The sequence below is a fragment of the Pleurodeles waltl genome, chromosome 7, assembly GCF_031143425.1.
Source record: "Pleurodeles waltl isolate 20211129_DDA chromosome 7, aPleWal1.hap1.20221129, whole genome shotgun sequence".
Lineage (NCBI taxonomy): Eukaryota > Metazoa > Chordata > Amphibia > Caudata > Salamandridae > Pleurodeles > Pleurodeles waltl.
The window spans coordinates 53,800,494-53,826,996 of NC_090446.1; the positions used below are offsets into that span (position 1 = coordinate 53,800,494).

General features: G+C 45.3%; 1 protein-coding gene across 1 annotated transcript in view; it reads right to left on the bottom strand.

The window, feature by feature from the left end:
• Window positions 1-231: 231 nt before the first annotated feature.
• LOC138303611 (C-type lectin domain family 2 member B-like) overlaps window positions 232-26,503 on the bottom strand; it is a 134,191-nt gene continuing 107,919 nt past the window's right edge. The window contains exons 4-5 of the mRNA XM_069242902.1: window positions 20,761-20,864; window positions 232-6,404 (exon numbers count right to left, since the gene is read on the bottom strand). Coding sequence (XP_069099003.1) covers window positions 6,233-6,404; window positions 20,761-20,864 — 276 coding nt within the window. The 3' untranslated portion in view covers window positions 232-6,232. The remainder of the gene's footprint in view (window positions 6,405-20,760; window positions 20,865-26,503) is intronic.

Below are 26,503 nucleotides of genomic sequence, written 5' to 3' on the forward strand. Positions count from 1 at the left end.
TTACATAAACTGCAGATTTTCGCAAAGATGCCTAATACCTATCTTATAACTGGTGGGTGCAATTCAGCGCCACTTCTTCTTGTAGCGGTTAGTGCTGTGTTTGCAGTTTGTCTACATATTTACTGTGGTTCTGACAGGGACTTAGCTGTAAATGATCCTAACCTACGCACTTTATGTAATCCCGTGGTATTTGCCATTTGTTTTGTTTTTATTTTTTATTGTTTTTTTCTTCTATGATTACATCTTAATATGCTTGTATTTTTGGTTTGTTGGAGTTTTCTTTTTATATTTTTCCACGCTTGTTTCTTGTTTTTCCTTACCATCTCTATGTCTCTTTTGTACCTTACTGTTTCTTATGTGCTAAAATCCATGAACAGGAAAATCAAATCAGAATTCACTATGCTAAGGGTTATTTGCTCTATAGTACTAAAATATGCACTACTTGATTTATTGGTATTTAATATAGCGATGACCCAGCTCAAAGAAGCAGCAAAGCGGCTTGGAGCTATTCCCAGGGTGAATATTGTATAATTTACATGCCTGTCCCCTATGAACACATAGCTCAATCTATCTGGGCACTGCTACTCTTTTACGTTATTACATATCTACATAAAGGCTGGTGAGATAGTTAAGTTGGATAATGTGCTGGCAGCAAAAGGTCTTACTGAACATGTAGGTCACAAGTACAAATCCTGGCGGGGCCAACTCACCTTTTTATCCTCACCCGGTCCACACAATTGACACTTTCACTTCACTTGCTTAGTGGGTTCTCTTCCAAGTTACAGGTGACAAGCCATTTTATAGTTTCAGGTAAATTCTGATGTTAGGGAGCTTGGTATTCTTGAGGTCTGTGCACCCTACAGCTCCAAAATGTCAATGCCTTGATTATAGAAACATATTTTACCTCATTCCTATACTATATAGTATTACTATTGTCAAACATTATTTGTACTATTTCGCGTATTTAGCACACAACACTTGGCCCCTACAGCAACAGAGAGGTTGGGTGGCAACTTGAAGCTTTACCTATTTTAGAATTTATATATCTGCATAACTTTAACAACCAAAGTCAGTCTATCCTGGTACCATTGACTTTTCACTTTCAAAATCACCCAACTAAATCTACACAAATTCCATGTCAGCCAAGACAGTATAAAGTGTCTCCAGCAGGGAGGACAGGTCATGCTATGTAAAAGTAGAGCCAAGCCTCTAATGTAACAAGAACGGCTGCAGGTACCGCCTCGACAGGCCGCACAGACTAGTCTGATCTCCGAACACTTGCGATTATTTCCCCTCTCGGTAGGGAAGACTCTCCACGCCCAGCACCAGGGTCAAAATAACATGACTCTTCTCTGGTCCGACAGCTCTCCTCTGATCTCCACCATCTGAGCAGTGCCCTATTGACTTGGAATTGAGTTCCCATGTTCCACTGGGAACACTGATGATACTTGGTCATGCTAACCCCTGAGCCGCGGGGCTAAAATCAGACCACTCCTGAATATCTAAATGGCATGGACACCTGTCAGTGAGTGTGGTCCACACTCCAAGTCCTTCGGTTTCATGAGTCACTGCTTCATGATGGCCCAGCCAGGCAACCAGTTACCTGGGGTGCCCATGTGCAAGGGATATAATTCAAAATCTCACCTAAGACCAGTGCGGTGCAGTTAAATAGGTCAGTTTGAAAAGGTGAAGGTTTTTCTATAAGGGCTTCTGGTGACACCCAAATTGTTTGCTCTTTTGTGTGAGGGTACAAACATAAACCCTACTTATGTCACTGTTTGAGACAATAGCTCCAATATTAGTAATATGTCTCCGGAACTGTGCCTTCAGCGGTGGGTGAGCAAACCTTCAGATGTGGGTGGGATGTTCTTTGCAGTGCAGTGTGCATCCAAGAAGGTCTATCAGGGCAGAGCCATACTGGGAGCAATTTACACCGCTGCACACTTCATGCCATCATTGTGTGTTCCCAGTGGATATTAGTGATGTACAAAGATGGCATCTGATGGCACAATGACAAGTACTAATAATGTATGTGAAGTCATTAAGTGATGGCAGAACCATGAGCGTCAACACGTTTGCTTCTTTTCTTTCTTAAACTACAATAGAACTCGCATTTAGAGGTGACACAAGGGTGTTGAACATACCTGCCATGTTCCGCACAGTGACAGGTAAACATCACCTCCACATTATGAGTCAGAACAGGTCATGAACCCACAAGGACGGTCTGTGAGATCACAAATCGAACATGACAGTGCCAATGAAGGGGTCTTCATCCTGTTGGTGACCACATGCATACAAATTGATAAATGTCCAATGTGACCGCATGTTGTTTGAGTTCATACGTTTCATTATGAGCCGGTAGAACACACATGGTTTCCCCCCCAAAAATAAAGAAAGCATGTATAGCAGCCTGTTACAGTTTCTAAGCGCTCGGTACTGGGTTAAAGGGGGATTAAGGGATGCACCGAAGACTGCAGAGTAAAGTCCAAGGCCAGACCAAGAAGAGAAAGGGCTGGCCCCCAGGCTCTCTGCTTGGAGGAAGACATGCATTTTCTCTCCAGATAAATCTTTCCAAGCTTTGAGCGATGGCAGGTACACATTAATTCCAGTCCTGTGGTGCCCCCAGAGCATCATGAGAACGAGCAGAATTATGGCACCAAAGCAGCATCACTTTACTCTGCTTTGCATTACCATGCTGCTCGAGCCCATGACATCTGGAAATGGAACCAATTATCTGAGCTGCATGACAACCCCGGATGTGACCACTAGTACATTGCCCATTCATACAGTAATGCAAGCTCAAGTGAGTGGGGTGGTTGCTGAATCATTTATGGGTGATGGAGAAGGCTTCTATACTGTAAACGGGACCAGAATTTGGGGATTTGTATATCATAAATTGGCCAACTTAACAAGGAGAACTAGGCACATCACGGTCTACCTGTGCAAACACTGAGAAATAAATATTAGTTGATTTTGTTTACTAACACATTTTCCATTGACGTGTCAGTCCTTCAGTGACAATTTAGTTTAGGTTTTTTTTTGTAAATGTTCAGATTTTTTTTAGCAATTTGGTGCCTTCTTTTGAAACCGAGATGTCCTCGGAGACTGGGCGAGGGTGTTTCTACATGTTTCAATGTTTTAGACTTTCCTTGGAAGTTGTAGTTATGCTTTCAATTCATAAAAAAAGCATATAAATGTCTGATGCCACCCACCTCATTGCCTGCTGCCATTTACATGATAAGTGTTACGTTACTGGTACTCATTTCATTTACCACTAATAGATGAAATGCCAATTCAGCCCTTCTGGAATTCAGATCTGGGTGTTACACGGATAGTGAGGTCAGCCATAGCTCTATCTTCTTGAAAGGAAAGAGGTTTCCATGTGGCATGGCTGTCCAGACCGAGATCAGCTTTGATACACTTTCATCTGCATTAGATTTTGGGTGTATCCAGAATCGAAGTTATCCCTGATCAGCTGGACTCAGTCACCATAAGACTCAGGTAATGCTGATCGTGGATCCTAGAGACGGAGTGATGCCAGCAACTCTATTTGAGTGTCAAAACTAAAGTGAATCTTCTACTGTTACAGTCATGACTTGAACAGCATCTAACTAATGCCTAAGCGCTCAAACCCAACTTATAGTATCCCTCTGGATACCTCTAGGTCTCCTGAAGTTGAAAATGTCTATTGAATCTAAAGGTGTCTTTCCACCAGTTAAGTTTGACTGATTTTACTGCCAAAAGAGGTAGAGGCTTATGATTTTTTCTGATGTGAGAAGTCCTCACAATGTTTTTGTGCTTCAGAGGATACGGCATACATGCAATGAAATGTTGGTTCCCTACTCATAACCTGGTTTTGACCTCTTGTTCTGAGCCCGTTGGTAACATGAGTCCAGATGAAAACTTCAGGACCACCTCCTGTGATCTAGATTTTTGAGAACCAGACTCTCCCAGGTTTACAAAGCAGCTTTGCTTTCAGGGAGACATTTAGGTCTGATAGAGATATTGGTGGATGAGTTACTCCGTCACAATGGTGATGGATATCCCATCCATCAAAGTACAAATCCAATAGGATATATTGGGATTTATATTTCAGCGGATGGAATATCCATCACCATAGTGACGGAGTAACTCATTCGCCAAGATATCAGTCAGGCCCATTTAATCTATGTTGACCCCAGATGAGTGCACTGTGACATTGTAGCCAGTGCACTATATAACAGCAGGACATAAGGTGTGACCAATCCCTTAGTTTGGTGCTAAGGGATTTCAGGAAAGAAGGATGAATAATATGGATAAAGAGAAGCACCGTGCTGAGGTGCCTCCGAGAGCCACAGGACAGTCACAAAAAGTGATGCCACGGTGGTGCAAGGGCCTCATAAATATGCCCTGAGGTGCAAATAAAGATATATTTCCTCTGGGGAGGTGCAAGGTTTTGGCACATCCCCAGGTTTACAAAGTCTTGCAAATCTGGGGATGTGTCATAATCCATGGGTGTTGCTTAGGAAAACCCATTGCAATGCCCATGGAACGCCTCCCTCATGCAGAGTAAGGCCATCCAGCGGTTTGCACTACCTTGCCTTACTCCACATCTATGAGGCCAAGCCAAGTGGTTTTTGAGTAGCTTTGTAGATATGATTTGGAGGTTTGCAACTCTGCTGCGTCACAAAAAGTGATGGAAAGGCAGTGCAGGGGGCTCATAAATATTACCATGATTTGGAGGTTTGCACCGCTATTGCGTCACAAGAAGTGATGTAACGGCAGCACATGGGATCACAAATATGGACCTGATGGCCACAATAAGTGAAGAGATAGGACGCAGATGGTACTGTAAGAACGGAACACTTTCCGCAATAGAAAGTGCTGATAGCAGTACACAGGTTCCATTAACACAGTGTTAGTTGTAGAGGTGATTACTGCCTGTAGTTCACATCGTTTCCTGCATGAGGGTTTTTGCTTTCTAACTTGGATCTCCAAACCCCTATTAAGTTGTTTTGAGAAAAAAAGTTCGCCACCATCTAATCATGTTCCAAATCACAAGAAAAGTAGCATTAAAGTTGACTTGCAAGAAAACAGTGCACACATGTTCACCAGCAACAAGCCCTCACGAGGAATATTCCAGTGTATAAGGAAAGCACAGCAGGTATTGTCTCAGGAAATGCAGGAAAGGCTAGAAACAAGGGTTAGTCAATAACTGGCATCCACTTGAGACTGTGCAAACATACTAGAAAATGTGCACACTTGTGCTTTGTTGTGTCAGTGCAGGAAAGAAGTGCGAATAGTAGGGACAGCAATCATGCAAACCATTACAAAATATTGTTCACTCCATTAATTAATTCGGTTTCAGACTGCAGTTGGCGAGTGAAACTATCTGTCCTTGATAGCCAATGCTCACAATATGTTAATTCGCCTTCTCTATAAAGCTTCTCATTACCAGTGTCCCACAAATCCTGATTAAGGCATACATTTGAGAGTGGTGCTGAATTTGGATTCTGAATGTTGTTGAAATGACCACAACTTGCACAGATAAAATATAAGAAAATGATTTGGGATAGAAAATGCAAATTCTGTGTCTGAGCAAATCGATTAGTACATTATCCACCAGACAGAAAACTGTGCAATAGGGAGTCATACTGTAATAGGGAAGTTATTTCATCCCACATTATCAGCATTGACAGAATGCGCTATTTCTGCTCTGAAAAATCGGGAAATACTGGACCTAATGAGTAATGAGTGCTAAAGTTTCAAATATGAGTATTGTAGGGTTCTGTGGCACCACCATTTGCAGGTGTTTATGAAAAATCAATTCGGTTTTGCAGAAAGAGGGATGATTCCATTAGCATAACTTCAGTAGATTTTTAGAATGTAGAATCTCTTGCAGATGTTGGCAGTGCTTGCTCCTAAAAGTTGCAGGATCTCTCCCTCTCGATCTGCCCCCCTCCCCTCCAACCGCCCCTTCCACCACCACCATCATATCCCTGCTTCAACATTGGGGCATTGATGTACACTCATATCTACCTTGCCTCTGAAGACTTACATTTGAATCCCTACATTTCCGGTTCCTTGACCTTCATCAGTGCAGTGTAGCCCAGAACCGGAAGAAAGGCAGGACATGAAATTTAAGAGATTGACCGGCAAGAAAGCAGGTGACTGAAGATGGCATGGAAACACATTCTAGTTGAGCGGCATGTAAGTGAGCTGGGCAACTACAGATATAGGGTAACAGCATTTGTCATTTGTCCTTTCTTGTGTCAAGGTTGGCGACCCCAGGACCGAGAGATGTCTTGCGTTGCCCCAAGACATTACCAATGGTGCAGATCCACTTCCTTTCCGCGTAGCATCTGGCGTTCTTAGCTCCCTCGTGATTCAGGTAGGCGCAGTTGGAGTCTCCTGTGATGTTAAACCTGTTGAGGTAAGTGGTGAAGGGCAATGGGTTATAATTCTTGGGGGGATGGGATTCACTCCCACATATTACACCCATGCACCCTTCAAATACAAAGACACGTGCAGTTTTAAAATCATTATTGTCCATAGTTTTTGGGTGTGATACTCACTTCGGCACCTGTCAACAGCAACTGCCAATTGGTCAACTCACCAGCTGGGAACACTCTATGGATCGAACCATGGGAGTGGACCGTAGGGGTGCAAGGAAGTGACGGGAAGTACCACAGTTGTAATGAAAATGTGAAGGAAATAAGAATCTAGGCAATATGCAGGAAATACAACAAATGCTGTCTGCTAATGGTGGCCTTCGGTGGCTATAGCCCCCAGTAGGGACAGAAAAGAGGAACTTGTGTTATGGTAAACGTTGCTCCTGTCACCACTGATGCTGCCACTGAAGGTTTTTTCTGAAGAGTCGGAGGTCTTTGGTTTTGCGGAGGTTGGTGGGGAGGGAGTTCCAGGTTGTGGGGGTGCGGTAAGAGAAGGCCCTGCCTCCTGTTGTGGTTCGTTGGATGCGGGGGACTGTAGTTAGTGTGAGGTTGGCTGATCAGAGGTTGCAGGTGGGAGTGTGGAAGTTCACTCTTTCATTGAGGTAGGTCGGGCCGGTGTTGTGGAGGGATTTGTGTGCATGGATGAGGATCTTGAAAGTGATTCTCTTGTCTATGGGGAGCCAGTGAAGGGATTTGAGGTGTGGTGAGGTTCGTTCGTGGTGGGGGAGGCCCAGGACGAGGCGTGCAGCTGTGTTCTGGATTCTCTGGAGTTTGTGTTTGAGTTTGATTGTGGTGCCGGCGTAGAGGGCGTTACGGTAGTCTAGTCTACTGCTGATGAGTGCATGGGTGACTGTCTTCCTGGTCTCTGGGGGAATCCATTTGATGGATTTTTTTAGAGTGCGGAGTGTGTGGAAGCAGGAGGAGGCTAATGCATTGATTTGCTCTGTCATGGAGGGGGAGGGGTCCTGGATGAATCCGAGGTTACATGCATGGTTTGCGGGGGTGGGTGCGGGGCCTAGAGCGGTGGGCCACCAGGAGTCGTCCCATATGGTTTTGTTGGGGCCGAAGAAGATGATCTCGGTTTTGTTGGAGTTAAGCATGAGGTGGTTAGTTGTCATCCAGTTGGCGGTTTCGAGGAGAGCAGCGTGTAGGTTGGTTTTGGCGGTGGTGGGGTTGCGGGTGAGGGAGAATGAGTTGGGTGCCATCTGCGTAGGAGAGGATAGTGATTCCGTGTGGTTGAAGGATGTTGGCTAGGGGGATCATGTATATGTTGAAGAGTGTGGGGCTGAGGGAGGACCCTTGGGGGACTCTGCATGTGATCTTGGTAGCGGTGAAGTGGAAAGGTGCAAGACGGACTCTTTGGGTCCGGTTGGTGAGGAAGGAGGTGAGCCAGTCTAAGGTTTTGTGGCAAATTCCTGTGTTGTGGAGGCGTGTGCGGAGTGTGTGGTGGCAGACAGTGTCAAAGGCTGTGGAGAGGTCTAGGAGGATGAGTGCGATTGTCTCGCCTTTGTTGACTTTGGTCTTGATGTCTTCAGTGCATGCGATGAGGGCGGTTTCCGTGCTGTGGTTCTTGCGGAACCCGGATTGTGAGGGGTCAAGAGTGTTGTTTTCTTCGAGAAAGTGGGATAGGCGGGTGTTGACTAGTTTCTCTGCAACCTTGGCGGGGAAAGGGAAGAGTTAGATGGGGCGATAGTTGGAGAGGACCTCTGGGTCGGCTTTGCTTTTTTTCAGGAGAGCGCTGATTTCTGCATGCTTCCTGGGGTCTGGGTAGGTGGCGGAGTCGAAAGAGGAGTTCATTTGTCATGGAGTATGGGGGCGATCGTCAGGCTGGCTTTGTTGTAGATGTGATGAGGACAGGGGTCGGAGGGGGATCCGGAGTGGATGGAGTTCATGGTTTTTTCGGTTTCTTCGTGTGTGGTGGGGCCCAGGTGGTGAGTGTGGTGGCGGGGACATGAGTGGGGGTTGAGTTGGGTGAGTGAGGGGTGTGTGTGGTATGAAGCTGTTGTGGATGTCCAGGATTTTGTGTTGGAAGTGGTTGGAGAGGGCGTCACATAGGGGCTGTGTGTGTGTGGGGTCTATGTTGCTGGCTTTGGGTTTGGCTAGCTCTTTAATGATGGTGAAGAGTTCTTTGCTGTTTTGGGAGTTGTTGTCAAGGCATGTCTTGTAGTGCTCTCTTTTGATGGTGCGTATGAGTTGGTGATGGGTGCCAATGGTAGTTTTGAGGGTGGAGAAGTTGTTTGTAGAGGGTGCTTGTTGCCATATTTTCTCTGCTTGGTGGCATTTGCGCTTGGAGTCTTGGAGTTCGGGGGTGAACCATGGGGCATTCTTGATGTTGCGGGTGGCGATGTGTTTTCTGAGTGGGGTTAGTGTGTCTGCACAGGTAGTGATCTATTTAGAGATGTTGTGTGCTCCTGCGTTGGGGTTGTTGGTGTGGGGGGGGAGGTTGTGAGCCAGTTGGGAGTTCAGGCGTTCTGTGGGGATCTTGTCCCACATGCGGTAGGGTGTGGTGTGTTGATGGTGGTGTGTGGGGGGTTTGGTGAAGTGGACGCAGTGGTGGTCAGTCCAGTGGAGTTTGGTGGTGTGGGTGTAGGCTATGTGTTGGCTTGAGGTGAAAATTGCATTGAGGGTGTGTCCTGCTGAGTGGGTGGGTGCGGTGACCAGTTGTTTGAGTCCGAGGTTGGTGAGGTTGTCTATGAGGGAGGTTGACTTGTGCTCTTGAAAGTTCTCCAAAGTGAAAGTTGAAATCACCGAGTAGGATGTAGTCTGTGGAGGTGAGGGCGTGCAAGCTGATGGTGTCGGCGATGGTGTCGCAGAAGGTGGGGTGTGGTCCTGGTGGTCTGTAGATTAGTGTACCTCTGGGGGTGGAGTTGTTGTTAATGTGGATTAGGAAGTGCATGTGGTCTGTGTTGTCGATAGTGTCTTGGGAGCTGGTGGTGACTTTGATGGTGTCCCTGTGTAGGATGGCGATGCCACCACCTGGCCTGTTGAGGCGGTCTTTGCGTTAGAGTTTCTATCCCTTGGGGGTGGCGATGGCTATGTCGGGTTCCGAGGAGGGGTTGGTCCAGGTTTCCGTTTGTGAAGGGAGCGGGTGTTGAGGAGCAGGCAATTGAGGTGGTTGTGGTGGGTGGTGTTGGTGTGGGGCATGAGGGTGTTGTTGCGGGGTGTGTTCTGGTTGTGGGGTGGTGTGCGGCGGGGCTGGTTGGTGGGGGTGGGGGCAGAGCAGGTGAGTATTGCGTTGGGGGTGTTGTGTTTGTTGGTGGGGGGTCGCTATGGTTGGTGTGTGGTGTGGGGGATGAGGAGCAGGAGAAATGACAGGTGTAGCAGGTGAAGGGGCCCTGAGTGTGTGCAGGGCTGGAAAGGGTGCAGGTGGGGCGAGGGCCTGGGTTGAGTTAGTAGAGGGTGAGTAGATTTGTCTGAGGGGTCCGGGGGACTGGCGCTGGGTGCGGTCTTGGCGTGGACCGGCACAGACGGGCTTGCCTTTGGCGCGCCTTCGGTGCCCGCTGTGCGTCCGCACCGCGGCTGCCATAAATGGGGAGGAGGGAGGGAGTGGCAGCTGGGAGGAGGGAGGGTTGCACAAATGGGAAGGCTGGGGGGGTGGGGCCGCAGGGATTAGCAGCGGCGGGAAAACCAAACAGAGAGGAGGTGGGAGGAGTGGCCGTGGGGACGCAGCGGCAGGGGATTTGGATAGGAAAAACCAGACGAAGAGGAGGTGGGGGGAGGGTCCACGGGGACACAGCGGCAGGGGATTGGGAAAGGAAAAACCGGATGGATAGGAGATGGGGGTAGGGGGGAGAGGACGCAGCGGCAGGGGATTTAGAAAAAGAAAAAAGAAAAGATGCAACTGGCAAAGTGGAGGCGGCGTGGGGCGGCGGCGCAACCTGCCTGCTGGAAGCAGGGTCAAGGGTTGCTCCTGTTACCGCGGCGCGGCTGCCATAAATGGGGAGGAGGGAGGGAGTGGCAGCTGGGAGGAGGGAGGTTTGGGCGAATGGGAAGGCTGAGGGGGTGGGGTTGCAGGGATTAGCAGCGGTGGGAAAATCGAAAGGAGAGGAGGTGGGCAGGGGGAGGGTCCACGGGGACGCAGCGACAGGGGATTTGGAAAGGAAAAAACTAACGGAGAGGAGGTGGGGGAGGGGCCGCGGGGACGCAGCGGCAGGGGATTTGGAAAGGAAAAACCAGACGGAGAGGAGGTGGGGGGAGGGGCCATGGGGATACAGCGGCAGGGGATTTAGAAAAAGAAAAAAGAAAAGATGCAACCGGCAAAGTGGAGGCAGCGTGGGGCGGCGGCGCGAGGAGCGACCTGCCTGCTGGAAGCAGGGTCAACTGTTGCTCCGGTTACCGCGCCGCGGCTGCCATAAATGGGGAGGAGGGAGGGAGTGGCAGCTGGGAGGAGGGAGGGTTGGGCGAATGGGAAGGCTGGGAGGGTGGAGCAGCATGGATTAGCAGCGGTGGGAAAACCAAACGGAGAGGAGGTGGGGGGAGGGGCTGCAGGGATGCAGCAGCAGGGGATTTGGAAAGGAAAAAACGGACGAAGGGGAGGAGGAGGGAGGGGCCGCAGGGACGCAGCGGCAGGGGATTTAGAAAAAGAAAAAAGAAAAGATGCAACTGGCAAAGTGGAGGCGCGCGGGGCGGCGGCACGAGGAGCGACCTGCCTGCTGAAGGTAGGGTCAAGGGTTGCTCCTGTTGCCGCGGCTGCCATAAATGGGGAGGAGGGAGGGAGTGGCAGCTGGGAGGAGGGAGGGTTGGGCGAATGGGAAGGCTGGGGGGTGGAGCCGCAGGGATTAGCAGCGGCGGGAAAACTGAACGGAGAGGAGGAGGGGGAGGGGCTGCGGGGACGCAGCGGCAGGGGATTTGGAAAGGAAAAAAGATGCAACCGGCAAAGTGGAGGCGGCGCGGGGCGGGACAAACACCATTGCCACTCAGAATGCCAGAAACTCCTTCAGGGAAAACCCTCCCCAACTGTGTGGATATAATGAAATACTTGCCCATTTCTCCAATGTTGCTTTACTAATTTACTTTAAAAAAACACTTCCTATAAATTTTTTCAACATTCATGAATAGTAAAAGTTTCTTTAAATACGTACAGATTTCCAGCATGCATTACAATATAACATTTGCTATCTGAAAATATCCTGTGTAATATTCTCAATTGAGACCATTTTCCTGCCACCCCACACAGTTTCCAAGTAGTTTACTCAAATATCCATTGGTTAGACCAGCACCAGTAGAAGTAAAAAAGATGTACTGTATACTCCAATGTACCACCGTAATATACCTTATCTTATGAAAATCACTTTGGGGGTCTCATCCTTATCCCATGAGCCCCCATAATTTATGTTGTTTTTATTAATGGGATCTATGACATACAGAAATAGAAAAAAGAAATTAAAAACTCAAACTTGAAAAAAGCGATTTGTGCATAGTGAACAAACATTCTGGCATAAGTGTATGCATATTTGCACACATGAACAATCCTCACAAAAGGGCCAGCACAAACCCATGAAGCTTGAAATGGGTTTGCAGCCCTTGGACATGAAGCTTGCTGGGGTTCTATGGTCATAGACCATTGTTCATTGACCAAGGGGACCTTACTTGCTATAACCTGCACACCTAACCTATGGTATTTGTGAGCCTTAGGCAAAAGGAATATTTTATTTGGGTTTGTATTTTCATAGGCAGGGGGTTGCTTTGTGGCCCCTCCAACATAAGCAGGGGCTCAATGGATGGTCCTCTTAACCACTTACGGATCTTTTGAATTTTTTCAAAGTCGAGGGAAATGAGCCCCGACATCCTGTAAATGTGACTGCAATCTTTTGTCATGGCATTGTGGCAAGCCAATAAGTGAGCTTCAAGTCCGTGAACCCAACGTTTGGTTCACTGACCCGAAATGGACAACAGAAGAAAAAGTTCCCTCATCCAATCAGATCTTAGTAGTTTTTTAAATTTTGGGACACAGAGGTCTGCGAAATTGGGTTTACAAACCTCAGTGGATTAGTGATTTAGATATCGCTATAATTTGACCCTTTCATGCCCAACTTAAAAAATGTTTTAAATGTTAATGTCTCAAAAACTACTGAACAGATTACACCATACCAAGCGAAGAACACTTTCTTAAGTACTACCTTCATACAGAGTTTGGAGAAATTCCATTCAGTGTTTTTTTTTGTCACAGAGAACATAGAATCTAATTAGATTTAAAATGGGAATTGTCACATATTCGCCCCTTTTTTGGGCCTCCGCTGTGTATGAAACGTGTGTGTGTGTTGGGGGTGTCTGTGTGTATATTCAAATATTACCTAGTGGTGGAGGCCACTAGGTAATTTTAGTTACGTTTGCTTTTCCTTGACAGATATTTTTTGGTTTGCTAATAACTTTGGCCTTGTTTGACAAATATTCATAATACTGTCCAAAAAAAAGTTCATCAACCTCAGCTCCATCCTGGAAAGCTTCTGGGTGATCTGTCAAGCATTGGCTGGGAACAAAAAAGGTGCTCCCAAAACATAAAGGCCCTCATTTTGATTCTGGCAGTCCTTGGAAGCCAAATTGCCGAAATGCCACCCATACCGCCAGGGCGGTCAGACCGCCGGGCCGGAGGCGAACACCTCCGGCCCGGCGGTAGCCTTCATACCACCATCGGTATTACAACTCGGCCGACCGCCAGCATTTTCGTGGTGGGCGCACTGCCATGAAAATACTGGCGGTCATGTACCTGGCGAAAGGAATCTCCATGTTGCAGGCAAACACATCCGCACATGACCACACACCAACATACACACACCCTCACTCAGCCACGCATTCGCTAACATACACGCTCACACATACGCACCCAAACACGCACTCAGATACACCCATTCACTCGCACACACGAACACACCCATTCACTTACACACACGCACACAAACACCCCTTCACGCACACACATGCACTCAGACACATACACTAGCATGCACACACTCAAACTGACACATACACTTGCATGCACGCACTCAAACTGACACCCCCCCTCTGCATTCACACAAACATACACACACTCAGACACACAACACTCCCTCCCCTCCTCGGAATGCACGCACTCACAAACGCACACACAGACACCCCTTCCCCTCCCCCACATCCATACACACACACACACACACAGACGCCACACACATTCACCCCTTTCGAACAATCAACTTATCTGCTTCGGCAAGGTAGTCATCCAGGAGGGGATGGGTCCCGGCGCATTCCACTGCCAGCACTGCATGGCCATGCAGGAAACCGCTGCGCAATATTACGGATCGTAATGCAGCGGGCAGTGTCCTGTTAGTGAGATGGTGCCGGCGGTGGAAAACACCTTTATTATGACGTCGGCGAGGCAGACAGTGTAGGATTTCTGCCCAAAATCGGGCAGAAATTGCCACGTCATCGTATTTTGGCAGTCTTCGGACCGCCAGCACTGGCAGTCTTTTGGCGCCCGCGACTTCGGCAGACTTTACAAAAATTTAAATGAGCTCCAAAATCTCCATGCATTTTCCAGAGACTTCTTTAGGCAAGGCTACAGACTAAACCGCTGAACAGAAACACACCAAATTTGGCAGGAAGATAGATCTCGGTCAGATTGTGCTTTATGTGATTTGAAGCAAATCCATTCAGTAGTTTTTGAGAAATTAAGGGCCTGATTCACAAGGCCCTCGCACCTCTGAGCGCCACAGTTGCATAATTTTTTTACACTAATGTGGCGTTAAGGAGGCCATTCTCCTTCGCCATATTAACAAAGTGGTGCAATGCTTGCATTGCACCACTTTGCACCCCCTTGCACCACATTATGCTTGCGCCAGCCATAATGTATGCAAAGGGGGCGTTCCGGCACAGGGAGGCCCGTAAAAATGGCACAGTAAAATCTACAAAATTTTACTGCGCCACTTTTAGCACCATTTTTAATGCCTGCACAAAGCCCTGCAGGTATTAAAATTATATGCCCATTACATTAAAAGGGTCTTCCTTTACTTTGCAGGATTAGAGCCCCAAATTATGGCACTAATCCTTCACATTTCCACAATAGCATCATAAATTTTGACGCTATTGTCCTAACGTGCGCCATGGTGCACCATACTGTAAATATGGCGCAACCATGGTGTTGTTAGATGCCGGTAGGGGGGTCGAAAGTAAATTGGCAAAACACAGCTGATGCACCACTTTCGAGTAAATCTGGGCCCAAGGGTTGGCAAGAGGCACGTGGGTGTCCCGTGAGTGTAAAATTAAAAATGGAGCTCTGTGATTGGTCAAGAGGACCATTTTTTTCTGTGAACCTCTAAACTCTTGTGTGAGTGAGAGGCTCTCACGAATCTCTCGAGAGCAAGTTCCCTCTTTGGCTGGCGGCTGTTGAAATGGCCAATATTACTGTTTACTGTGAGAAATGGGAGGTGATGTGGAAGTGAAAACATTATATAAGGGGACAGCAGAAAGGCATGCTGTCTCCCTAGATTTAGAGGGGAGGTGTCTAAGGGGCAACTTTTGTGATAAAAATAAATGTATATTGTTTTAAACTAATTGTTATGATCTAGAGTGACTTTTGCATGATCGTGAATAGTGAAAAGGGGTAATGAGTTCTGAATAGGCACCATTAGGAGGAATGCATATTTTGGTCATTGTTTTTGAGAGAAATTGTGCAAGAGATAAGTACTGTGATGAGTAGATGGTTATTTTTTTATGAAGTTTGTTCCATCTTGCAAACGTCTTGTGGGAGTCAAAAGGAAAAAACATGCCACAAGCTGTTCACAATCCAGCAAGAGTCTAGCGAGATTGTAGCCTGGTGTCTTCAGCTGTATATAACAAAACTGCTCTAAGTTCAGGTAATTAGAAATATACTTTATGAGCTTTATGGAAAAGTGTTATCAGATGTATCTAAGAAACTACTCTATGGTCAGTTAATTAGAGATATACTTTATGAAATTTGTTGAACATTGTCTTCAGCTGTATATAAGAAACTAATCTAAATTCAGGTAATTAGAAATACACTTAATGAACTTTGTTGAGAAGTGTCAGTAATTGTTTTCTATACAATCTTTAGTGAGTGAAAATCTGTTTGCAGAGGTGCATGTTTATTAATATAACTTTTAAGAGGTAGACTTCAGAATGTGGAGAGACATCACAAAGTACTGGATGTGTTAATAATGAAATGTTTTAAATGTATGTAATTGTAAACAAAACGAGGCGGTGTTTCTGAAATTATAAAATGAAGTATTTGCAAACTGTTAATGCAGGGCCTAGGGTTTCTATGAACCTTACTGTTCACATATTGTACCTCCACAAGGTTTTTCAGTGGAGATAGTGCCATTTCTTGAGGAAAACACTGTGCTCACTGTTAGGAAGGTTGTGTAAAGTGGAATGTATTACTTTACATATTTTTATGGAATCATGTTTGAAGGCATGTTATGAATTTATTGTGGATTAAAAATACAGAGTTTGAGGCTGTGGGATTTTTTTAACCGAAAGGATCATAGAGTTAGTGGTGCAGTGCATATAAATATATGTAGGTAGCTTCAGAGAATGTAGTGATTATCATTGTTATCAATTACTGATTAGTATGTAACTTTGTACTTTGTGACTATTTTGTTTATTTTTTAGGGAGAAAATGCAAGACAGGAGCTCTTAAAAACAGAAGTACCATGTCACACAATATATGGAGGAGGAAACAAAATGTGTTTACATTGGAAGAAAGATGGATCAGTAACTGTGTGGAAAGTCAGAAAAATGTAATTGCACAACTGGTGTTGTTTTTACTAACTACATCGACAACTGTACCCTTGGAGAAGCTTGTTCTCTGTAGCTCTACTCTACTTGTTTTGGATTTCAAATTGGTTTGCTTACTCAAGCAGCAAAAAATGTGTTTTTATTAATCTAAGGAGGGTTGTTATCTCCTTGATCATCAAGTACCTGGGGATGCACAGTGTCACCAGGTTGAAAAGATGAAGATGCCCCGACGAGTTATCAGGCTGCAATGTTACCCCATCCCAGTTGTTCTCATGCTGTATTGGTGGTTCTGGCTGCCCTTGCTCAACTCTTTTTACAAATCAGCAAAGATAAATAATAATTTGCAAATTTGATTGTTTTTACTTTTATTTTTGTAGTTTATTAATGTTGTTATTGTTTGGTATGTCGTTAAATTGCTTTTTTTTTAATAACATGCTTGAAGTTACTACTGATTTCTTTCCTTAATAACTTTTAAAATGAATACAATCTTCTAATGTTGACTTAAAGTGGCAGTACATTCATCAAGAACTGTAACCCTGCATGTATATGTATGTTTAAGGTACTTGAGATTAGTACTTATCCTTCTGTTGAATAAAGATTCAGCTACATAGCCGTGTTTTGGTACAGAGGTGAATGCATTCTCATAGTATACTATGCACTGCTGTCTGCTGCTGGAAAGGGCAGTTCTTTTTATATATACTATACTGCTTGTCACTCTGGAGAGAAGTTTCAGTGCAGAGCTATGTCTTTGTGTACACCGTACTACACATGCCTCTCCCCATAAGGAGATGTCTGACAGAGAAGTGGGTGGGCTCTTACATTCAAATGTGCACAGTTGTGCAAGACACAGTTGTCAACAGAGAGGATACACCATTCTACACTCAACTAATGACATTCATTATCATGGTATGAGCAGAGACAGCAGTTTCTACCTACGTGGTATTTTTCACATGTTACTCTGGGGAGATGTGTCAGCTGAGAGTGTAGTGCGTTTTAATATCATAGTGTCTATAGTTGTTATGCAAGATATACTCATGAACATAAAGGTAATTTCAACTGTATACTTTACTTGTACTTGTTTAATAATGGGGAGAGGTTTGACCACAAAGGTAAATTACTTTTCACACACACTAATATGCACAATCATTTTCCAAGGGACACATTACAGGAGAGAGCCCAGTGTCTCTAAACACCATACTACACAGTTACCAAGCGAGAGACTTGTCTCAGGAAACAGGGCGGTTCCTCCCCACAACCTACTATGCATATCTGTCACCATGAGAAGAAGTATGAGTAAAGAAAGAAATTTCTCCCAAACCCTACTAGAGACACCTCTTACCATGGTAAGATGTGCTAGCAGGGAGATGACTTTCTTCCCAGATAGCACTATATATCACAGTTGTTCTAAAGAGAGGTCTGAGGACAGATGCCACTAGCTTACTACACCCTACTGTATATCCAATATATTGTTGAGATAGCTGTTAGTGCAGAGACAAAGCTTCTCTACATACTACTGTATATATGTTAGGCTGGAGAGAGATTTAAGTGGACAGGGAGATCCATTCCCACATACTAATGAATATATTGCCCTGTGGAGAGAAGTCAGTGGGAAGGCTAGACTTTTTGTATACTTATTATGGAACAGGGAGGTCTTTGATGTGAGGTGAGTACCATCCCCACTCTACTATGTATACTACTGAGCCTGGGGAAAGTGTGACTGGAGAATGAGTGTATCTTTGCAACCTACACTATAAACTAGGTATCTTCATGCAAGGTCTCACTGGAGAGGCCAGTTTCTCCACATAGTCTAGTAGTGAGGATTATAAGGGATATATTTTATAATAAAGGAAAATGTAAAATGTTCCTCTAAATTAGTTTTACAATCTCGTGAGAGTCTTGCAGGATCATAGGAAAATAACGTGGAGGGTTAGCAAAGATCTGGAGCATATCAATTATACCTAATACAACAGGATATGTTCAGTGAAAATGCAAACTGGATTATTGAAGTACAGTCTTGCGAGATGTTCGCAAACACAAACACTGTCCCCTTGCAGTGGATGCGGACGACTGTGTGTCTAACTCTTGCAAGAGGCTTGCAACAATCATCCATGCTATGTATGGTAGCATCATGGTTCTTGCAACTGTCTTGTGAGAAAGGAAGGAAAAAAGGGGTACATAGTACAAACAGCATACATAATGAAAGCATAGGGAGAGTCTGAAAAGAGTTTTTTCAAGTAACATTTAGTATAACTGTATTTTTTGTGTTTTGTATTTTTTTTAAAAAGACATAGAACAATAACAAGAAACTAGGTGTACAAAAACAAAAAACATCTTCACAGCAAAGAAGAGAAAAATGTACAAACATTTTTTAAAAAAAATAATTGCCTAAATGGGCACTTATAATCCTGGACAAGCCTGCCCTGTGCACCCATGCTTGTTTCTGAAGAAAAAATAATCTAGCGCATAAACAGCAAAAAATGGCTTTGTTGAGATATGCTAAAAAAAGCCATAACTAATTCACAACTAATTCATTCAATCATGTTTAATATCTGAATTTTAGCCCCCATTTTCGGGTATTTATGTCAGTGTATTATTCCTGACGAATGACTGTTGAATGAATACATCTACTGAAATGTGACCACTCTCATGTACTATTCTAGGCTGTTTCATGACAAACCCTTTCTAGAGAGCGATGTGTGCAATCCAAGCTAGACTTAGATGGATTTAGACTGTTTGATTTTTAAATTGTTACGGAATGTATTGCATTTTAATGTTGGCATGTACATAAAGTAACCTACCATCATTCGGTACAGTGAAGTGACTATTTTTATACAGCAATGGTACAGTCATTAGTTCTAGTACTGTACATGGTCTGGCATTGTTGGCTTTGACAAATGCCAGGTGCTTTTTAAATCACATCAAAAATGTTGATATTTGCCAATCAGCCACCTTGATCGTTAACTGATATAATTACAAAACAGCAGTATGTAGGAAAGTGTCTTTGTTGTAATGGTTACCCCCCCCCCCCATGTTCTGCCTGATATTGATGCCAACTTTTACTGAGAGTGTGCTGGGATCCTGTTAATTAGGCCCCAGCACGTGTTCTTTCCCAAAACCTGTACCATTGTTTCCACAATTGACCCACCCTGGCACATAGTTAAGTCCCTTGTGAAAGGTACCCATGGTACCAACGGCCCGTGGCCAAGGAAGATCTTCAAAGGCTGCAGCATGTATTATGCTACCCTGGGGACCCCTCACTAAGCACATGCACACTGTCATTGCAGCTGGTGTGTGCTGGCGGGGAGAAAAAGACAAAGTCGACATGGCACCCCTCTCAGGGCGCCATGCCCAGAAACCACTGCCTGTGGCATAGGTAAGTCACCCCTCCAGCAGGCCATACAGCCCTAAGGCTGGGTGCACTATACCACAGGTGAGGCATAGCTGCATGCGCAATATGCCCCCACAGTGTCTAAGTCTATTCTTAGACATTGTAAGTGCAGTGTGGCCGTATTGAGTACATGGACTGGGAGTTTGTCATTACGAACTCCACAGCTCCATAATGGCTTCACTGAATACTGGGAAGTTTGGTATCAAACTTCTTAGCACAATAAACCCAAACTGATGCCAGTGTTGGATTTATTGAACAATGCACCCAGAGGGCATCTTAGAGATGCCCCCTGTATTTTACCCAATCCTTTAGTGCAGGACTGACTGGTCTGTGCCAGCCTGCAACTAAGAGACGCGTTTCTGACCACATGGGATGACAGCCTTTGTGCTCGCAACACCCAGAAACAAAGACTACACTGTGTGGAGGTGCTTCACACCTCCCCCCTGCAGGAACTGTAACACCTGGCGGTGAGCCTCAAAGGCACCCGCCCTCTGGACAAAGCCCCACTTTTGGCTGCAAGTCTGGTGGGAAAATTAGGGAAAGCAGGATGGAGTGACCACCTCAGCTCGGACCATCCCTGAGGTGTCCAGAGCTGAGGTGACCCCCTCCTTGCAAAACCCACCATCTCAGATTGGAAGGCAGGGACCAATAGGGTTAGGTTTGTATCCCCCTCCCAAAAGGAGTGGACACAGGAAGGGTGTAGCCACCCTCAGGGACAGTAGCCATGGGCCACTGACCCCTGTAACACTCCTAAATCCAAGAGTTAAGGGCCCCCCTGGACCCAGTTCATCAGATTCCTGGCGACTTCACAAGAAGAAAGAAGAAGGACTGCTAAGCTGAAACCACTGCAGAGAAGACCAAAAATTTACTTGTCTCCAGCTTCAAAAAGCCCTGCAAAAGAAAGTGGCGCATCCTGCAGGTCCAGCGACCTCTGAAAAGACTCCAGAAGACTGCCTGCATCACAGAGGACCAAGAACTCCTGTGGACAGCGAACCTGCCCAAGAAGAAACTCCACCTCAGGACTCCAGAACGGCGGAATGTGTATGAATCCACGCTACCTGTATTTAAAGCCTAGTAGCAATCCCAAGGCTGCATATGCTGGACCTTCACGTTCAACTCCAATCTGAAATGGTTTGCGCTATATTACTAAAAGCTAAGTGGATATTGCTAACACAATACAACACCTATTTTAAAAAAGGAAGAAGAACTCACCAGTTGTTGAATGGAGTTCCATTGGGCCATTTCCATTCCCCCTTTGGTTCTCGTGACAGACCAATCCAGTGATCATCTAAACCTTTGTAACGCATTACAAAATCCTGCCAAGGCAAGGAAAAATGGACATGTCACAAATGGAGAGCGCCAATACTTCTAGGTTGTATTTAGACTGCTACTACAATTCTTCATCTAAAAACAATCTTTCTGAGAAGTGCCTAGAAGTGTTGTTGTAAGCTGGACACAACACTAAAGATCTTCATACTGTGAATTATTGGCAGGAGGACATCCTGTGCCTGAAATGCCAGACACCATTACAGTCTCAGTTCAAACAATCATATAACCACATGATCTCATCAACACAGAACCCCTGTCCAGCATCCCTGGCAGCCACAGTAGTCCACTGAAGATTAAAACTCTCACCATAACAAGTGTGAACTCCAACAGTGGCACTAAACCGTTACCAAAGTGGCACCCCGTGCACAGAGGTGGCACAAGACTTAGGGGGTCATTCCTACTTTGGCGGGCGGCGGAGGCCGCCCGCCAAAGTAACCCCGTCAGAATACCGCTGCGCGGTCAGAAGACCGCCGCAGTTATTCTGAGTTTCCCGCTGGGCGGGCGGGCGACCGCCATAAGGCCGCCCGCCCGCCCAGCGGGAAACCACCTTCCATGAGGATGCCGGCTCCGAATGGAGCCGGCGGAGTGGAAGGTGTGCGACGGGTGCAGTGGCACCCGTCGCGCTTTTCAGTGTCTGCTCAGCAGACACTGAAAAGCAATGTGGGGCCCTGTTAGGGGGCCCCTGCAGTGCCCATGCCATTGGCATGGGCACTGCAGGGGCCCCCAGGGGCCCCACGACACCCGTTCCCGCCAGCCAGGTTCTGGCGGTGTAAACCGCCAGAGCCAGGCTGGCGGGAAGGGGGTCGGAATCCCCATGGCGGCGCAGCTTGCTGCGCCGCCATGGAGGATTCCCATGGGCAGCGGGAAACCGGCGGGAGACCGCTGGTTTCCCGTTTCTGACTGCGGCGTTACCGCCGCGGTCAGAATGCCCATGAATGCACCGCCAGCCTGTTGGCGGTGCATTCGCGGCCCTCCACCCTGGCGGATGCAATCCGCCAGGGTTGGAATGAGGCCCTTAGACTGATGAAGAATTCCAGCAACTGTGATGACCATGGCATCGCCTCAGCCAATGCTCGGGTTACTATTTACTTGTGTACCATGACTTGAAATGTAAAATAAATGCCAGAAAAGTAAAGATTTCATTGTGTTTAAAATGTCACTTCTGTTTGTGAAATTCTTCATCTTTCACTAGTCCGGCCTTTTACACTTCACTGGGGTCAGTTACAACTTCCATTGGGAGGTTTGCCTTTTAGTATGAAAATCATTATGTACAAGATAGTTTTACCTCCAAAATGTTACATAAAGAAGTATTTTGACACTGTCAGGATGGCGGAGGACATTACCTCCAAAACACAGAGTGACGTACAGCAGCAACATTGTGACTTGTTTGCCGGCACAGCAGACAATCCTGTTGATAGACAGGACCCACTGTCATGGCGGTTCCTGCCAATGTAGGGAATGTTTTCTAGACTGTGAGTCAGTCATGACAGGCAAATGTTTTTTGTGTTTGTAAACTCCCTAAACTGGAGTTGTTTTTGAAAGTCAAAAACCCAATGACCCCCTTGTGTCCGAGGGAGTGGAAGTCATTTTTGCCTGACCCTTATTGTCATGGTTTTTCCTTGTGATGAAAGACTACAATAACAGGCATTACATTTCACACCCTAAACTGGGGGTACGGAGTAATGCCCCTTCTTCATCCAGGTATCAGAGGAGGTATTTTGAAAATACTCGGAACAACAAGAAAATCAAGCCAAGAACTAGTTGTCATATTTAAGCACACATGAGGTCAAAATAGGAACTGATGCTTCTCCTAAGAGTTTATCACATCCTAAGCCCAGAAGTCCATCTCCTAGGAGGGCAGAGATTAAAGCGAGGATTATAGGCAGATTTCACTGTGCAGTAGCACAAAATCCTCTAGTGCGGGTATGAATCGCACCTTTAAACTACCAAGTGGGTAACTAACTGGCTCTTATGAAAGATACATAGGCTAGGTTCGAAACGATTAGTCGAAGGGCTAATAAGGTTGTGTTGGTTTAGATCATTGAAGATGAAAATGTTCGCTGGTTGCTACTGACAGAGTGAATCAAGACTTGCCACACTCTACCTGTGGTCTCACACAGGCAGCAACGTGGCATCCCTGGCACCACAGCAGCCAATCTCAAGAGCTGCCAGCACCTGAGTTAATGCTATTGTTGATGATCTGATAGGTCATGAGATAAAGCGTCTCTGCAGGATCTGGGTGGTGTTAGCTTCATGATTGGATAAGGTAATATGCCCCTATTGGTCAAAATTGTCATTAAATAGAATAATCAGTTAAATAAGCCGCCATCTTGAGACAAAGAATAGGTTAGAAACCATAGCGGTTTGTGAAAGGTTCAAGGTACATTACAGAAAGCAAAATATGATTAGGGTAAAAATTTGTAAAAATGAATAATAAATCAAATATAGCAATTTAGCATCAGGCTCAGTCAGATACAGCAAGAGATCTGCGATAAAGTCAAGTCTCAGAAAAAATATCAATATAGTCCTAAGTATGAACAAACTGACAAGGGCCTGCTCTCTAATAATCAAAAATGACTTAATAGCTCATTTCCAAAATGTGGCCTTTTACAGGAAAATTCACAATAAAATCACACAGTCAGCATTATGTGAATAAAATGTTGCAAGTCTCAATCACAACACAAAATTAAGTGGAACAGAAGCAAGCACCATTCTCTCAATGAATAATACATAATTCCTTCTGGACCTGATGTCATTGGGTGTGACAGTACAATCTAGTTACACACAAAGCAATGGCAGAGGCGCATAGTGACCAGACCTCCTCGGATACAGAGAGGAAAGACCTTACACAGTTACATCTGGAAGGAAAGCTTCCTCCTGAGTTCATCGAGAACAGCATCACAACACAAAGCACTTCATTAGTGCACATTTTGCTACATGCAATGAGAAGAAATGAAAACATGAACACATAAAAACGAGTTGGAGTTGGGCCTAGTTTAGGCCTTGTTTGGTGAATGTTAAGAAACCATGAGTTTCCAAAGTGACTTTTTTTTTGTTTTTAGGGCAAAACATTTATGACAGAAAGCAGACATTATTTATTAATCAGAATTATGTCTGCATTTCGATTGTTTATGTAGTATCTTTTAAGCAAATGGCAGCTCTTTTTTGTCAGATTTACAAAATCTCCATTGTAGAAAATGCATCTAGAAAAGGGTCGCTCCCCAAATCACAGAGAATTGGGAATTACTGCACAACAAAAGATATCTTTCTTAGGACGGATCAATTGACATCCTTGCTTACCCACAGAATTACCAAGAGCCATCATGGTTCACATTCTGCCTTAGGAAAGGACTGAGATGTCAGATGTGTGTTGAATTAGAATAAGAAAGATCCATATACAAATTATTAACACCCTTTATTAAAAGTTAGGAGTTGTTAAGCCATTAAGAATGCTCCCTTTGTGGCTTCAGCTTCCATTACAGGGACACACAGGGTGCATTGTGGGGCAACAAGCCCCCTGCCCTTCGGAAGCAGTTGACTTCCTTCCACCCACGCCCTGTGCCTGAGCGTTGAATTCTGCTCACTGTGGGTGGAGTGTAAAAGAGCCCTTATGTATTGTTGCTGCAGCACAGCTCCAGCTCTCGCTGCACAGTGCAGGCCCCACCCCCTTCTCCACCAAGGGGGGAATCTAAGGTCTAACAAGCTCTGTAACAAAGAAATAACAAGCATTTGCAATGCAACGGGTCTCGCGTTTGCTCATGTTAGAGCTGATAGCGTTGTAAACTCCTAATCCGACTTTTCACCTATCGGCAAAAGTGCATTTATGTACGTAACCCGAAAAAGTGCTTTTAACTGTGTAAAGTGCCCGACTTCTGCCAAGCGAAATCGCACTAGTAAATTAGAGAAAAAGTAGTCCACGAGCCTGACAAAAAACAGCGAGCCTCGCATGTTTTCTGTACTTGGTCGATGCGCTCGAGGAGGGATAGCCACCGGAAACGGCATGACGTATGCATGCCTTCGACTAATGAAAGCAAGCAGATTTTATTAGGCAAGCCCACGAACCAATGAAAAACACTGACGTGACGTCGACAGGGCTACGAGCCCTTTTCTAAACACTAAAGCGTCTCGCTGCGATACGCATGCGCTAGCACATGCAACACCGGCTCGACCCTAAAAATGAAACTGAAAGGTTCATTTTTTTCAACTGGGCCTAGCATTCACCCTAAGTGAAGGAAAGGGAGGTGGCGCTGCACCGTGGCAATGACACTGAAGAGCTGTGCAAACCCTCACCGCCGGTGACCTGAGTTCAGTGCCCGAGAGGCGGTGCCAGTGCCCTCACTTGCAGACAACAGCTGCTGTTAATTACCCTCCCCTAATCATGGGCCTTTTCCTGCAGCTCAGGAGCATCCCTTCAGGGAAGGCGATTAAAAGCTCTTACTCCCAAGAGGTATGGGCTATAATGTTTAAATATTATAAAAATATTATAGTAATTGTTATATTTTCTTGTCTGTTTTTTACCTGCAATGGTACTTCTTTATTTATACTGATTAGCCTCTCCATGTGTGGAATCAACTGTTATTTTATTTGTTGGCCTTGTTACTCCATTTCCCCAATCTGTATGCAAATCAAATACATGTGCTCTGTCCCACAAAAGGCCACAAACTGCATAAAGAATGTGAACTCTGAACCAATGGTCTAGACAAAACCGTACTAACTCTGCATATGCCTTCTGGACCATGTGCCTCCAGAAAACCTCAACTTTCATAAAACCTCAAATGTTTTCTCTGGGTCAAAGGCTAGCATATTTTCTACCTTCTTCAAAAACCTGACAGAAAACACTCCTACAGGTTCCCCCTTTAAGGAAAGCTTCAGTTTTAATTCTCAAAATACCTTCTTCTGACCCTTGCGTGCCTCAAAATATGCAAGTTTAATGATTACTGATTCGCACTAGAACTTAACTTAAATTGAAAAGAAACTACTGATAACTTGAAACTCCCGGTAGGCACTCAGAGCTACATAGGAACTGCCCCACTCCTAAACTCTTTTATGCTATTTAGCAAAAAGGATGAATGTGCAAAACTTTGCTTAAAAACCAAGAATAGCTATACAAGCCTCATGGCCAATTTCAGATAATACAGTACATGTCAAAGCTTTAGTTATCATGTCGCAGTTTCCACCCACATACATCCTCTGACAGAAACATGTTGAGGACAAGCTCACGTGAATTAAAATGAACTTTCCGTTGGCATGTCCACTTAAGAATCCCACACTTCCCTTCATATTTGACCCCACCACCAAGGATCTCAGGTCTCTCCTTAAATGTTTTAAACCTTCCCATGTCCGCAGTGAAATGGTACTATCCCTGCTTAACTGAGACTACATAGTCATCCTGTTCCCCACATTATATATACAAAGCTCTCACATGGGCTGTGGTGGAAATGACTTCAAACACTTCATCCTCTCCTCACTCCAGAAAAAGCTCTTGCACAGCATCTCATTTCCATCAAATGTTGCTCTATTGCTGGATTCTGCCAAAATTCCTTAAGCGGTGGTGATCTCTCAGCTTCATTTTGCATGAAATCTGCTCATCTTTATAGTCTACACATCTGAAACTGACCATAACCAC